This window comes from Aulostomus chinensis, chromosome 14, assembly GCF_037954235.1.
Source record: "Aulostomus chinensis isolate RoL2024-O1b breed Wild chromosome 14, RoL_Achi_v1.0, whole genome shotgun sequence".
Taxonomy (NCBI): domain Eukaryota; kingdom Metazoa; phylum Chordata; class Actinopteri; order Syngnathiformes; family Aulostomidae; genus Aulostomus; species Aulostomus chinensis.
The window spans coordinates 22,603,860-22,617,654 of NC_141333.1; the positions used below are offsets into that span (position 1 = coordinate 22,603,860).

The window sequence follows — 13,795 nt, forward strand, 5'->3', positions numbered from 1 at the left end:
CTTCACGGAAATTGGGACATATGTTTTGCCATGTCCACTCCTGCTTTCATCGTCCCCATTTATAGGCAGTAACACAGCTGTCAGCTCCGTCATATGGGGGTTGTGTAGCTGTGTGTGTGTGTGTGTGTGTGTGTGTGTGTGTGTGTGTGCGCAGTGATCTTATTATCCTCAGGTACTGCCACTTCAAGAAATGATTGCTTTTCACAGCCGACAAGTCATCCCCGGTGCCTCTCAAAATAACATTAAATAAAGTCTGCTGGAGCCTTTTAAAACAAAAACAACAACAACAACAACGAGTGTGCAGAATGCCAGTGTGTGGTAATACACAGGGGTCATGGAGGAAAGGAGGGCAGGGGCCATTGTCTCTGCTGAGGTGGAGGGGCGGAGTGCTGTCTCCGCGCTGAGTAGAAATATGACCTGAGGGCTCCTGCCGGCTCCCATGGGATCACATGTGACAGAAGAGCACCACCTCCATATAAATCTCCTCCTTTATTGCTCTGTTCTTCCATCCCTTCATCTCTCCCTCTTACTCGATATGCAGTGTCCTCCAAATAAGATAAAAATAAATCACATGTTTATTGTCTGGCTGTGTGTGAGTGTGTGTGTGTGTGTGTGTGTGTGTGTGTGTGTGTGTGTGTGTCTCTCTCTCTCTCTCTCTCTCTCTTTCTCTCTCTCTCTCTCTCCTCAAGTTGGTTTGTGCTTGTATCTGCTGTGAAAGTCAGAGGTGCATCCTAAATGTATTTTTCACCAAGCAAGGCCTTTGGAAAAGGTTTTATGGTAGTATTTTATTTACCCCTGCTGCATTAATGTAAAGCTTCCAAAACAGGGCCCTTTTTAGTTGCAAATTATTAGACGCTTACAGTTTTGTAGTTTCGTGTCACAGTAAATCAGAAGAGGCTGGCTGTATTTTCATAACACAAAACCAAGGAAATATAAACTCCACTCAAGGACCATCCTACCATTGATACAGATCTGTCCCGTATATCAGCTTTGACAGAATTCAATGTTCTGTTCTCACCAGAACATGTTGGAATATTTCAGAACCAGATGACACAGATGTGAGTGTAAGTCCGATCAAAGCTTCGCTGCAATTTAACACAAAAATGTAATTTTGTGTTAATTTGAAAGGTCGAGTAGTAAAAGCACAACGTGAGTACAGGGCTGGCCCTGTAGTGGGATAAAAAACAAGTTGCTGCTCTTTGACACATCATTACACGATTCAGTTCACGCCCTTTTGACAACACTGAACGCCTACTTCATGAACACCTCGGAAATCCTAATGTTCCTCTGTTCCCGCGTTAGCCCCATTTAAAGTGGGACTCTTTTTTTTGGCGTGAAAATTGACAAATAAAAAATCAAAATGCCTTTGAATAATTGATTGTAAAAGGGTTGAATTTTTATAAATAATTTAAGAACGACTGGGCTCGTCAGACGTATAAAATCATAAACAAGAGGACAATTCGTGTTGAGTATAAATGTTTTGATTTCCTCATGAATAACGTTTTTGAATGTCACTCTAATGAGCTGAAGTGTAAATTTCTGATTTGGTTTCGGACGTTGTACCACAGGAGAGTTCCAGCTCAGGTGCGGTCTGGATTCGTACGAGCGTACTGACCGAGTGTAATAGATTATTTCCCGGCAGCCCTGAAGCGGCCCTGGTACTCCCTCCCCCCTCCGCTTGTTTCCAGCAACACTGTCCAGCGGAACACAAGTACTAGCATGGCGCTCGGTGCGTTCGGACCGCCGTTCCCTCGCCTGAGTCCTTTTCATGTGAACTTCAGCGGAGACAAGTGTGTGTTTGCTGCGCGCTTCTGAGCAACAACTATGCTGTAACAACGACGGCATCGGTCCGTTGTGCGAGTCGCCGATAGGATTCAAGTGGCTTGCTAACTAATAACGTTAGCAAGAATTGGCAGATAAAGCGGCAACAAGAGGAGGAGTCCTGTCCGAGGAGAGGTGAGCTAAACTGCCTTCAAGTGGTTCTCAATCAACTACTCCGTGTCCTCTGTGGTAAACGAAACACTTTATTGACTTCAAGTTGTGTAAAAGTTGAAACGGTTAACTTCAGTTAGTCAACAGCTTCTCAGAACGTACCCCCCCCCCCCCCCTCCCCTCTCGAGCTAGTGGGTCTCTGCTAGCAAAGCCACTTTAAATGTTCACTTTCGAGGTTGTGTTTTTTTTTTTTTTAACGCGCACCAGGAAATTCTAGTGCACGGAGCAGCCCAGCCGTAAAAGAACCAATGCAACGAGCCGGGCAGCAGCACATGTCGCCGTGGTGTTTCACCAAGTTACGCGATAGTCACTTCTTTTTTTTAAGGCTAACTTTTGCCGGACCTGCTTGAACGAGCGTGAACTTAACCTTTGAGAGTAACGTCAGCGTGCACAAGACGGCTTCAGTTCATTATTAGTCAAATCAAGTGGGATCACTTCACCATCCATGCGTGCTACGCTACTCCAAGCGCGCCCCCCCCGGGAAGACAAATCAAAGTATTTCACTCCTCCGGTGCCGGAGCCGAGGATGCCGTTACAGGATCCCGGATCACAGGTGCAGTCATCCGCTGATCAGTTAATTAGATTAAGTTAAATCGCTTGTTTGTTAATTTAAGACAGCAGGTTCAGTCCCCTCCCGTCGTCAGATCTTCCCTCAGTTTGTCACCCGGGCTTCTGAAATGTATCATTTGTCACTGGAGGGCTGTGCTGCATGACCCACCATCTCAAACCCCCATATAGGTCACCTCCCATAGCTCCTTCAGCGACTTCAATGAGTACATTTGTTATCAAAAAAAAAAAAAAAATCACCAAATTAAAAGACCTTAAAACTCCTCCGGAACCTGAACCTGTAATAAAAACAATCATAGACCGTCAATGTGAACGTCTATGGACGTATTAACGCCAGACCAGCTTCTCCAACTGTGCTATTTCATAGACTCTCTGTACTGTTTGGCATGATTCTCATGGAGGTGTAGTAAGAGGGGAAAATAATATTCAATGACAGACTGTTTTTCTGTTGTCAAATCTTATATGTCACGTTGCACAGCCCTGCACTCGGCTGCAGCCACATCTGATGTCTGTTGCTCGAATATCATGACCTGCCTAGGGTGTGTAAAGTTCATTCATCTGCACGTCCTAACCCTCTTTTGCAGCTGATGCCGGTGCCATGGTCGTAGCCAAGGCATAGGAGTGACATGATGCCCTGGTAGCACCATGTTTTTCTGCTGAAAATAGAAGCAGAACACACAGAATGGATGAATCAGTGTTGTTGGATTTGCTTGAGTGCCCCGTTTGTCTGGAGCGACTGGATGCCTCGGCAAAGGTTCTTCCGTGTCAGCACACCTTCTGCCGTCGATGCCTCCAAGGCATCCTAGGCTCACGCGGAGAGCTGCGCTGCCCGGAATGCCGGACACTGGTGGAGTGCGCCGTGGATGAACTCCCAAGCAACATCCTCCTCGTACGCCTGCTGGATGGCATCAAGCAGAGGCCTCGGAGGACTGGTCCTGGGGTGGGCACGTCCACAAATGGTACATCCGGAGCCATGGCCAGAGGACACAGCAGTGGGACCAGGGAGCAGGGTCCACCAGGAGCCCAACCCCAGCGAGTGCAGGCTAAGAGCACTCTTGTCCGGGTGAGTACACTCATGGATCAGTAAGCATAAATCATTGTTTCCCAATGTTGGTCAGGCTGACACAAAACAGAGAAAATCTGTGTGGATTAAAAGCAGCATGTTACATTACCATGTTTCTAATCTTTTGGATTAACTGTTATCATGGCGATCTGAAAGCCAGCCGGTTGACTAACAGCCCGTCATTACTAATGTCAGTGATTGAGATCAGGTAGTAGCTGAGCCAAGAATTGATTGTGCTCAGCCCTAACTGCCGCTGAACTTTCCCAGGAGGAGGTCTCCCAGGCTGCTCATAACTGCTGAGATTACTGCCAAAGCCCTCTTGCTCCTGAGATGTCTGCTGCAGCCTTGTAGGTGAACGTGCTTGTGACTTTCAGGGCGGGACTAGAGGAGGGTTTTATCATCTGTCGCTGCAAAAGTACGCTTGAAGAAAACTGTTGAGAGTGGTTGGTTTGTTAAAACAGATGAGAGTAATGAATATTTATCGGTATTTCCTTAGATTACTTTCTCTAAACCCATTTGTAAAGGTCACTGCAAAGGGAATTTTGTCTTTCATAACTGGGTGCAACGCATAATTAACCAGCAAAGCTATCCTTGCTTGAGTGCCATTATGATGCATCTTGTTCAACTAGTACTCCTTCCAAAAATGCTCAGTCCTCCTTATTTACACGCCTGTCAATCCCACTTGCTCTTTTTTGCTAGTGCATCATTGGTGAGCTCCAAGTTAGTTGTTCATAAGGGTGATAACTCTTTTCTCTGACCTTCACCTGGTGTGGAGGCTTGCTGCTGCCACATTTGAATCAAAAATCTTGTTTGTGAAGTCCAGTGTTCTCCAGTCAGGCCAGACTAATTGGTACAGAAATAAAGAATCCTGTTAACACCGTGGAAATATTCTGATACCTTTTTAATGAGACTGTCTGGTCCCAACGCTTGAATTCCTGAACAATACATGAAGTAAATACGCCCTAATCACCCCTCATGCTTAGAGCTGGGTATCACCACTGACCTCCCGATACGATACGATTTCGATACACTGGGTCCCAAGTCGATACGATTTCCGATATGATTCGATCCAGTATACGATACAATATTTTAGTTACAATACCAATTTTGCTTTGGTAATGGTAGAGATTCTCAAAGGACTCATGCTGTAAATTCAATTGTAAAAGTAACCCTCTAACCTGCTGCATAATTAAATATTAATATTTACATTGAGAACTGACCATTAAACAATAGTTATACAACATCATGCACTTTTTATTTAAATATATGACCAACTGTCACTCAAAACTAAAGGGCAACTTAATTTTAGAGATGTAGAGAGATTAAAGTTGCGCTTCCGCCGTCTTGTTGTTCTCTGGTTGGAGGCACATGGCCTGGATCTGGCGAGATCTGATAATCTGACTGCAGTAACGTTGCACTACGCACTAAATCACGCCAGACTAAAGGGGCAAACAAAAAAATAAACGGGTAAAATCTAATGCATTTTAAAAGATCGATACTGGGATTTATGTATCAATAATCTTTCCTACAAATGTATATCGATAAAATATCAGTATATAGACATTTTTAATCCACCTCTACTCATGCTACAGCGCTGGTATTATAAGACGCAGAAATCCTGAGTGTAAAACATACAAGAGCAGAAACGTTGCCGTAGGCCAGACTGTGAGCAGCTCTGGTCTGCTCAAAGGGAGGATAAGGTAGATGAAAAGATGTCAAGGTGCTTGTGTAGAATCATCAGGATGTCAGCGCAGCGATGATGTATCTGCCGAGCCGTGCAGGTACGGAGATAAGAGACCTCGCTGTAAATTGCTACCGGGGGACCCGCCTCATTTGCTGTAGTATCACTTCAGAGGATTCATGCGCATTTCAAAGCTTTTGCTGTATTATGGAATTTCCCTTGTTTCTAAATGGCTGCTTGGTGAAGATAAAGATGTGGACATCTGAAACTAGCTCATAATTTCACCTCCTTTTTTTTGGAGATTGACAGCCTATTATAATCCATCACTTCTGGTAAGAGACAATGCTCCTCCATTAATATACTGCGACCATAATGAAGCGCGTTCAAACGCTGGTTCCAGTTTCCTTGAATTCCAGCTGTTTGGAAGAGTATCATGTTGGTGACTAATGGGCCCTTTTGGCTCGATTCTGTGTGCCTGGGCGTTCTGCTAATGACAGAGAACAAGCGGCGACGAGGCTGTGCAGGTGTAACGTGTAGAGAACATGAAAGGCCCGGATCAAAGCTGCTGCTGGTCGTCCAGCCTGATCTCTGGCCAGAGCTCCATGGGGACTGTTCGCTTCACTGCCCCAGGGTGACACCCTTAGTCCCACTTCTTTATTGTTCGTTGTCTGTCCCTTGAAATTTGGGGTATCTGGAGGCTGGAACCAGTTCCTTTGGTGCCCCTGTTAAAGCTGAGCTCCACCTCCAATTCTTTAATGGCCAGAGAATGGCTGGGAGGGAGAGCGGCGGGGACCGCCTGACAGATGCACAACAGGGTTTTGTCTGGGGTCCCTTCTGATCTCACAGGCTGACCGACACATGTAGAAAGGCCGGGAGTGTGTGTGTGTGTGTGTGTGTGTGTGTGTGTGTGGATACCTATAGTAACAGAAGCTGATGAGTGTTAAGTGAAGGTGTCACGACCAAAAGGGCCAACTGCTTGCAGAATAACCTTGCCCAGTCAGCTCTCTGCCCCTCCTCTTCCCATCTCCTGGGCTGCAGCAGTTGTTTGACACGCTGCCCTGGCATTTGCTTTGATGGGGGGGATAAAAAGGCTTTTCTTGAATGTCTGTCGAGCTGTGGTTGTCCTGCCCTTAGTCATGTTGATGATTCACATCCTCGGTGCTCTGTTACATGGATGTTTTGTCTTCCTCTTAACCCTAATTGACTCATATAACAGTCATATTTTTTTTCCACAGATTGAGAACAGACGGCTCAGTGGTATTTTGGCGCGAGAGCGAGTAAAGCCGTCAGGGCTGTCTGGAAGTCAAAGGTCAGGGTTCAGGAGTTGTGGTGGTCAGGGGTCGGAGCCAATGAGCGAGTGTGGAGAGGAATTAAGAGAGATTTCTGTGGATGTCTTCAGTTGTCATTATGGATCTCCAGAGAGCTGAACCTGCACGCCTACAGACTTCACATAGAGCTTCTTTTCTGGCTTTGATATGGAAGTTTGAGGGTTCAGTTGTAATGTTGTGCATTTCCAGCTCTGACAGGTAAAATGGTTTTACGTGAAGAGCTTTTATTTATGTTAATAGATGAAGCCAAGCACACCTATGAATGCAAATGTGTCGGTGTGTGTCTGCTCTGGTTTTTTATCTGTCTTTGTGTGTTAAGCTGATGGGAAATGAGAAACTATTCTCTTAGGCTCTCGGGGATAAGAGTATAATTGGGCCGTTGTCTCTAATGAAAACTTTATAAAGGTTTTTTTTTTTTCCTTTAGAGGCCTAATATTAGCCTCAGATTATTTTTCAGCACGTTGAATACCTATAAAAAGTGTTGTTTTGTTTTTTTCCAGTTGTTTTTATAAGGTTGAGGTGTAATTTGTCCTGTCATTTTGTGCTTGACTTAATTAAAGTCAGTGTTTATTCTTAATGTGGCGGTGTCTCGTTAAAATTCCTGCGCACCTTCCTCATCTGAGGTCTGAGTCACACTGGCCCTCTTTGATGACATCATATTGTTGTTGAAGCCTTCCTCTTGGCAGGCTGGCTGACCTCTGCCTGTGTGACGGAACCCCATCATTACACCCTCACTCAGCCCACATACTGGCAAACGCGTACAAACACATACTTACCATTTTCCACTGGGAATTTTTTGGTCTATTCATTCCTGCTCTCTCAACAGGATCACACTTTTCTCTTGCCTCCTCTGTGTTTCCCACGGAGGGCTGCGAGTAGCCGTGACCTTCTCTGGACAGTACATGTCAAGGATTTTTCAGCCACCTGTAATTTTCTCTTATGAGACATTGGCAGGCTGCGTTTTTTCTTCTGTATTTCTTCGATGTACACTCTCTCTCCCTGCTGCCTAAATCCAGGCTGGAGCCTGTTAAAGGTCTAATGAGATTAGAGTTTATTAGACAGTGAGTCGGCACCGCTCCCTGTTCTTACTGCTGACTCTCATTCTGAGAAAACAAAACAGTCGTTATTTCATACAGCAACCTGTGTCTGTTTGCCACTATGTATTTTTATTTAATACACAGAGACTCAGTATTTTTATTTATTTTTTTGTTATGGTAAGGTGCCACCTAAGCATGGTTGTTGATTGTGTTGTTAACAAAAGTATATAGAAAGCAGGCGTCAGCCCATTTTTAAATGTCTCAGTAGCAATAGTTGTGGGAAATGGCAAAATTCGAAGTAACTCAATTTTGCAAGGAACTTGTTGTGCCTGCTTGAGGTGGTTTCTGCATTTTTTTTTTTTTTTTGAAAGAGTAATTTCACCAAAGTGGAGATGGATTCTGAATAACTCCCGAGCCTGACCAGCTTACTGATACTCCCAAACGTTGGTATTCATCTCTACGTGGCAGCAACGTGTCAGATACTTGCTGGCGTGAAAGAACCGTTCCAACTTGCCCACTGTGTTGCTGCTCCTCTTCCACTGTTTGTTACAGCCATGGGTAGCGTTACCTGCCGGCAGCATTGCATTCCCTGTTTTATTCACTCCAAACAAGTCAATTGAATCACCGAATGCACATTTTCTTTTTTGTGCGATTAATAGTTTGTGTACAATTTGCTTAACAATTGAATAGAAACCCTATTATTGGTGGATTGTATTGAAAGTGTAACATAAAGATGTGTAACCCAGCAGTGCAGTGGTCAGGCTGGTAGTCTCATACGTTCAGACAAGCCCATTCATCATCAGTTTAACACCTAGCCAGAGACATTCCTTACATCCCATCAATACTTACTGAATGAGCAAGTGGTGAGTAATCAGCCCTCCGTGTATTTTTTTTAATTTTTTTATTGCTCATCCAGGAGTTGAAAAGACTAAATCATGTGATTTTAGGTGCAGCCATGGGTGCCCCCACCCCAGTGCAGGGCGCTCCTCTGGGGCAGGGCTTGTGGTCGTCTTTATCCTCGGCTTTCAAGACTTCCCAGCCCAAACTCAGAGGGAAAAGTTGACTTGAGTTGTTGAGTCTCCCTTTAACCTCCTCACCCCAGACGAATTAGGATGTTTTGCATTTGTGTGCGTGGGTTTCAGAGGAATTCCAGGAGTAGTTGCAGGTCACATCTAAACATAGGGCTTGTTTAATCTTGTCCCACTTGCCGTTTCACATTCACCCTCAGTTAACTCTTGACAATTGACACTTAATGGTGTGTGTTTTATTGTGGCACTTTTCTCTAAGATGTACTGTGCTGTTTTCTGACTCGCTGGTAAATGTAGGGATTTGAAAAGATTGTAAAGGTCTTCCTTCAGGCCCGTAAATCAGGTCCGTGGTTGTGGTGATAACATGCACATGCACTGACATGTCTGCACCTGCAAGCCTCTGGGCAGACGCAGCTGGAGTGGTTGTATCTTCTTGAAAGACATCATTTAGTATTTGTATAAAGGACATGTTTCTGTCCCACCATCATTTCCTGGACAGTTCAGACCCTCTGCCAACTGGTGGCTACCTAAAATCTCATTTATACATATTTATTGAATGACTATGTGACAGTGTTTGTTACATACAGCCACTGCAACACTGGAGTCTGGGTGGTCCACAAACAAAAACATGCCACATCTTCCAGTGACCTATACCCCCCCCCCCACCCCACCCCCACCCAGCTTGGTCTCTCCATATCTCATCTCCCACTAAGTCTGTCAGCGGGACAATAGTAGACATGACCTCCATAACCACGGTTCTATCACACCTGTGGGGGCCAACAAAAGACTTTTTTAAGCACTCTTTTTATCTGTGTGTGGTCCAGTGGACGGGGAACCTTGAGAAAACGTCTCAACTGAGCAGTCATTCATTTAAAAGCCTTTTGATGTCCATGTTGTCACATCATAGTGCAGTTTTTACTCCAGTAGTTTTGTCGGCAGATGTCCTGGAATGAATGGAATATACAAACCAATTTGTTTTACAACTTCTTGCAGTGGAATTTATTCCTCCGGACTGTTTTGTCAGCTGTGTCACAATACGTCTTCCCTAGTGTTGCGCGCCCGCACCCCCCCCCCCCCCCCCCAAGGTGCCACTGATACCTGCCTGTCCTTAGGAGAGTAGTTTGACCTCTGACCCTGTGTTGTTACTGGTGGGCTAGGAGTGGTCGTCCATGGGCAGTTTGACTGCTGGCATTTTAAGTGTTCTGTTCCCATCCCTAAGGCGAAATCCTGATTTGCTGGGAGTTTCATTTTCAGTAGTTTGACCTCTGACCCAGCAGGTATTACTGGGTCTCGATACATGTTCACTGGCTCACCTTGGTGCTGCCTGAGTAATGTGTGGTCCCAGACCTCCTTTTTAGATGGCTGTCCTTCTATTAGCGACATGCTGCTCTGCTGAAGATTCCTGTCTCTCCTCTGGGTCCAGTGGTGTCATCCATCTGCAGTCGTCCTCTTGAGTGAGAGGACAGTTGTTAAAAGCAGTGATGTAATGACGGTATGAACACCACACACCTTAACACACTCCGTCAAGTTGTCTTGTTTCCCAAATCATTACCTTGTAAGAAAAAACACTGGCCAGCAAACCGAGAGCCTCTCCAGCCATAGTGAGGTTTATGAATGAACTGCCACCTGATTTCAGTCACATGAGTGATCCTGAGCTGGACGCGTTACAGAGGTCTGCACCGCCTGTGTGACCAGCGTGCAGGGATCCTCTTCGATGTGACACTCTGAAAAGACTTACCACTGCGTATGTTACTGGTCTCCTGGTGATGTGAAAAGGCACACCAAGTATGTGATGGAAGCAAAGTTCAAGTAAAAGGGAGACATTAAACGATTCAGTGTCACTGAACAGAATTAAAACCTGAGCGAGTTCTCTCAGCTGAGCATCAGAGATTCTGCATTGTCAAATAAAGAGTGCAGAATCTTGATTTTAGAATTCAACGTGTAAGAAGGAATTCCCTTTATTTTGTTATTATTCACATTTTTATTGGACAACATTGAAATAAGAACGTATTTTTTTAGGGTTATGTACCAAACGTAGCTGTTTTGTTGAGTCTGTATTTAGGGTACCATTTGCATGCTGGGATATTTCTGCAGTAACTCAGCACGTCATTTAGCATCGCATTTGACAAATATTTAGCCTTCAGCAAATGTTGCACCTGCTGTGATTCAGACATTGCAGTATTGATAAATTCAGATATATTGTGCAGCCCTAGTTTCTCTAACTCTTGGTAGTTGTTAACGAGCTGTTCAACCTCTTCATTTGGCCATCAGGCTCTAAAAAATGTATCAGAGTGTCGAACCAAACCACTTCATTTTTTTGTGATTTCGTGGCAGTTTTCATTTATTCTGTTGAAATGAAGCATCAATATTCCTCTGAACACTTTCCGTATTTCTATTACTGATGTGTCAACTGCAGATACATTTGCTGTTGTTTTATTGCACAGGCTCAGTTAAGTCATTCCTCATGTGCGAGGGCTTGTTGTCAGCATGTGAGTAATTATTGAAGTTGACCTGAGGAGTTCAGAGTGCTGTCAAAGAGTTACACGCGCACACACGCGCGCGCGCGCACACACACACACACACACCTGCAGCACTAAACACAGATTTACATCCCCTCTCATATATCATCATAACCATTGTGATTAAAGGTAAATGTACTTTGAGCCTGGTTGTTCAAGACAAGCGCGTGGTTTGCCCCAGTAAAACCAGGCCAGTGTTTGTTTTAATGAGTCACAGGACAATTTTAAATCTGAGAGGGCCCATTACTCAGCGCACATCCTCCAAAACACAGGTGTGTATGCTGTACACACACCGGCCTGGGACAACACTGCAGAAATGTCAGTGCAGGTTTGAGCCAATCAGGTTGTATTTGTATTCTCCATAATCAGGTGGTGTGATCTCATGCTTTTCACATGAACACCGTGTATACAGATGTCCTGATAGGTTTTGAAGGCAGCAACACCCATCTTTCTCGCTCTCTCTCTCGCTTCTTTAATGGTATTATTGTGGTCTCGGTAACCACAGCAACTCTGCTAATGTCTTATCCTATGAACTGTGCCTATGTTTGCTCCTGAGGGAAAAATACACACACAAATACTCTTTCAGCATTCACAGTTCTATGAATATAATTCTGCCTGCTTGGACACATTAACAAAAAGTGAGCTATACTAAAAAATTGCCACAAACTGAAGGCAGTCATCTATAGTGGTAGTAGTACTGATAATAATTGTGTATTAGTATGACCTTGGCAGAAAAACATCGGAGTCTGGAGGGCCACACTCTTGAATACTGCAAATTTGCTCCTTGGCGCTCCAGTTAGCACGTAGTAGAGTTCAAGGAAAGCTAGCAGGTACCTCTGACATCTCAGTATAGTCGAGGCTGGGATGGTCAAACACTCACACTTTTCTTACAGAGCGCAAAATGGTTACTAGTTTCTTGATTCTAAGAAGAGAAACAGTGTTTGTACCTCACTCCCTTGTCAGCGCTGTGTCAATGTCCTGGCTGTGTTTACCCACTGAAGAGGCGTAGAAATACCAACCAGTGTAAACAGAGGTCCTCCAGTTGCCCACTGGTTTAAGATGCAACACTGGACAATTGAAAGATAATCAGGCATGAGAGAAAGAGACAGTTGACCAAGGCAGCAGGGGGACAACAGTGGCATTGTTCTGCCTTACGTGCTCGAGACGTGAGACGCTCACGAGTGGACACGTCTGAGGTTGCACAGGTTTTCCTGGCATTGGAATGTGTTTCCACATGTGTGTCAGTGACCAGTTTTGATTGGGTCTCACGTTCCTGCTCTATATACAAATAAACCTCAATTATTTCTGTCCACAATGACCAGATACATTATTGCTCAAGCAGTATTTGCTGAAATCCTGCAAAAATTAAACGCAACATTCATATTGTCTTCATTCCTGTGACAGTACTGCCATTTTTACATTCAAGAAAATGACACTTTCTTTGGATGATCTGGTTTAATTATCCATGTTGATTGAGGTGACATCGATTGACTTTTAACGAGGGGAAGAGTGGTGCCCTGTTACCTATTTATAAATGTGTTTCAGCAGAAACCACAGGGCCCCGCCTCGTTTGCTCTGTCAGACACGTGTGAGATGGATGACTGACAAACACGGCTGAAATACACTCGATACCCAGGAGGTCAACCTTGGTGTGCAGACTGTGCAGAGCATGGGCCCGAGTGTGCAATTCCGCCTGTATTGCCGATAATTTAATTAAATGTGTATGCTAAAAGGATGGGGCTGTTACAGTGTTCTCTTCCAGATTACTGGATTGTAACTAAATTACCCAAGTGCTCTGCTCTACAGCACAGCCAAATGTCAACAACCAGTGAGCAGACAGGCATAAAAGCACAGCGCAAGCATGCATGTGGTGCTACAGAGGTAAGACTGGGTCGAATGGGAATAATTACACTAACAGCTTGCCTTAAGACAGTAATGTGTGCAAGAGACATTTTAATGACAAAGAATTAGGCATCCTGGAGGTCTGGTAAAGATGCACTATAAACATGCCTCAGACGACCAACCAACAAATCACAGCAGCTCTGCAAACCTCCAGTGCATTGAACACTTCTGAATATCTTTCCTTCGCTTGCTTACAGCTGATGCATAAAGGGAAGGTTTTATCCACCAGCAGTTCAAGGGTTGTGTGTAACCGCCGTCAACAGAAACCTTTACCCCCTGTGTCTTCAGCGCCAGACACGTCTACACTCCTGTGTGGAGCCTCCCTCCACAAGCACTGCAGGCGGTGCAGAATGAGCAGGGTTACCGCTAACAAACAGGGGTGTGTGCAGGGGTGGGCGGGTTTATACCTCTCCAAACATTACCGGGGCAAAATTTGTCAGACATTCTACCAGAGGGAGGACAGGCAGCATCTGTCACACTGACCAGTTGGCCATTTGTTGCTCATTACCAGTTAATTGTTCACTGAACTTGCTGCCAGCATTGGGGCACAAGCAATGACACATGATGGGTGAGGGCAGGGGCCATCTTGATTCCATTAGCGCCACATTAGTTTCAATTGATTCCTAATGGGAATTTTAATGAGCACTTTGTAGCAGGCTTCTTTCAGCGCCTCCCCTT

At 44.8% G+C, this 13,795-nt stretch overlaps 1 protein-coding gene across 1 annotated transcript in view; it reads left to right on the forward strand.

Moving 5' to 3' along the window:
• The first annotated feature begins 1,568 nt into the window (after window positions 1–1,568).
• The window catches only part of sh3rf1 (SH3 domain containing ring finger 1), a 34,347-nt gene continuing 22,120 nt past the window's right edge, over window positions 1,569–13,795 (forward strand). Inside the window, exons 1-2 of the mRNA XM_086224564.1 lie at window positions 1,569–1,956; window positions 3,144–3,622. Of these exons, the coding sequence (XP_086080690.1) occupies window positions 3,242–3,622 (381 nt within the window). The 5' untranslated portion in view covers window positions 1,569–1,956; window positions 3,144–3,241. The remainder of the gene's footprint in view (window positions 1,957–3,143; window positions 3,623–13,795) is intronic.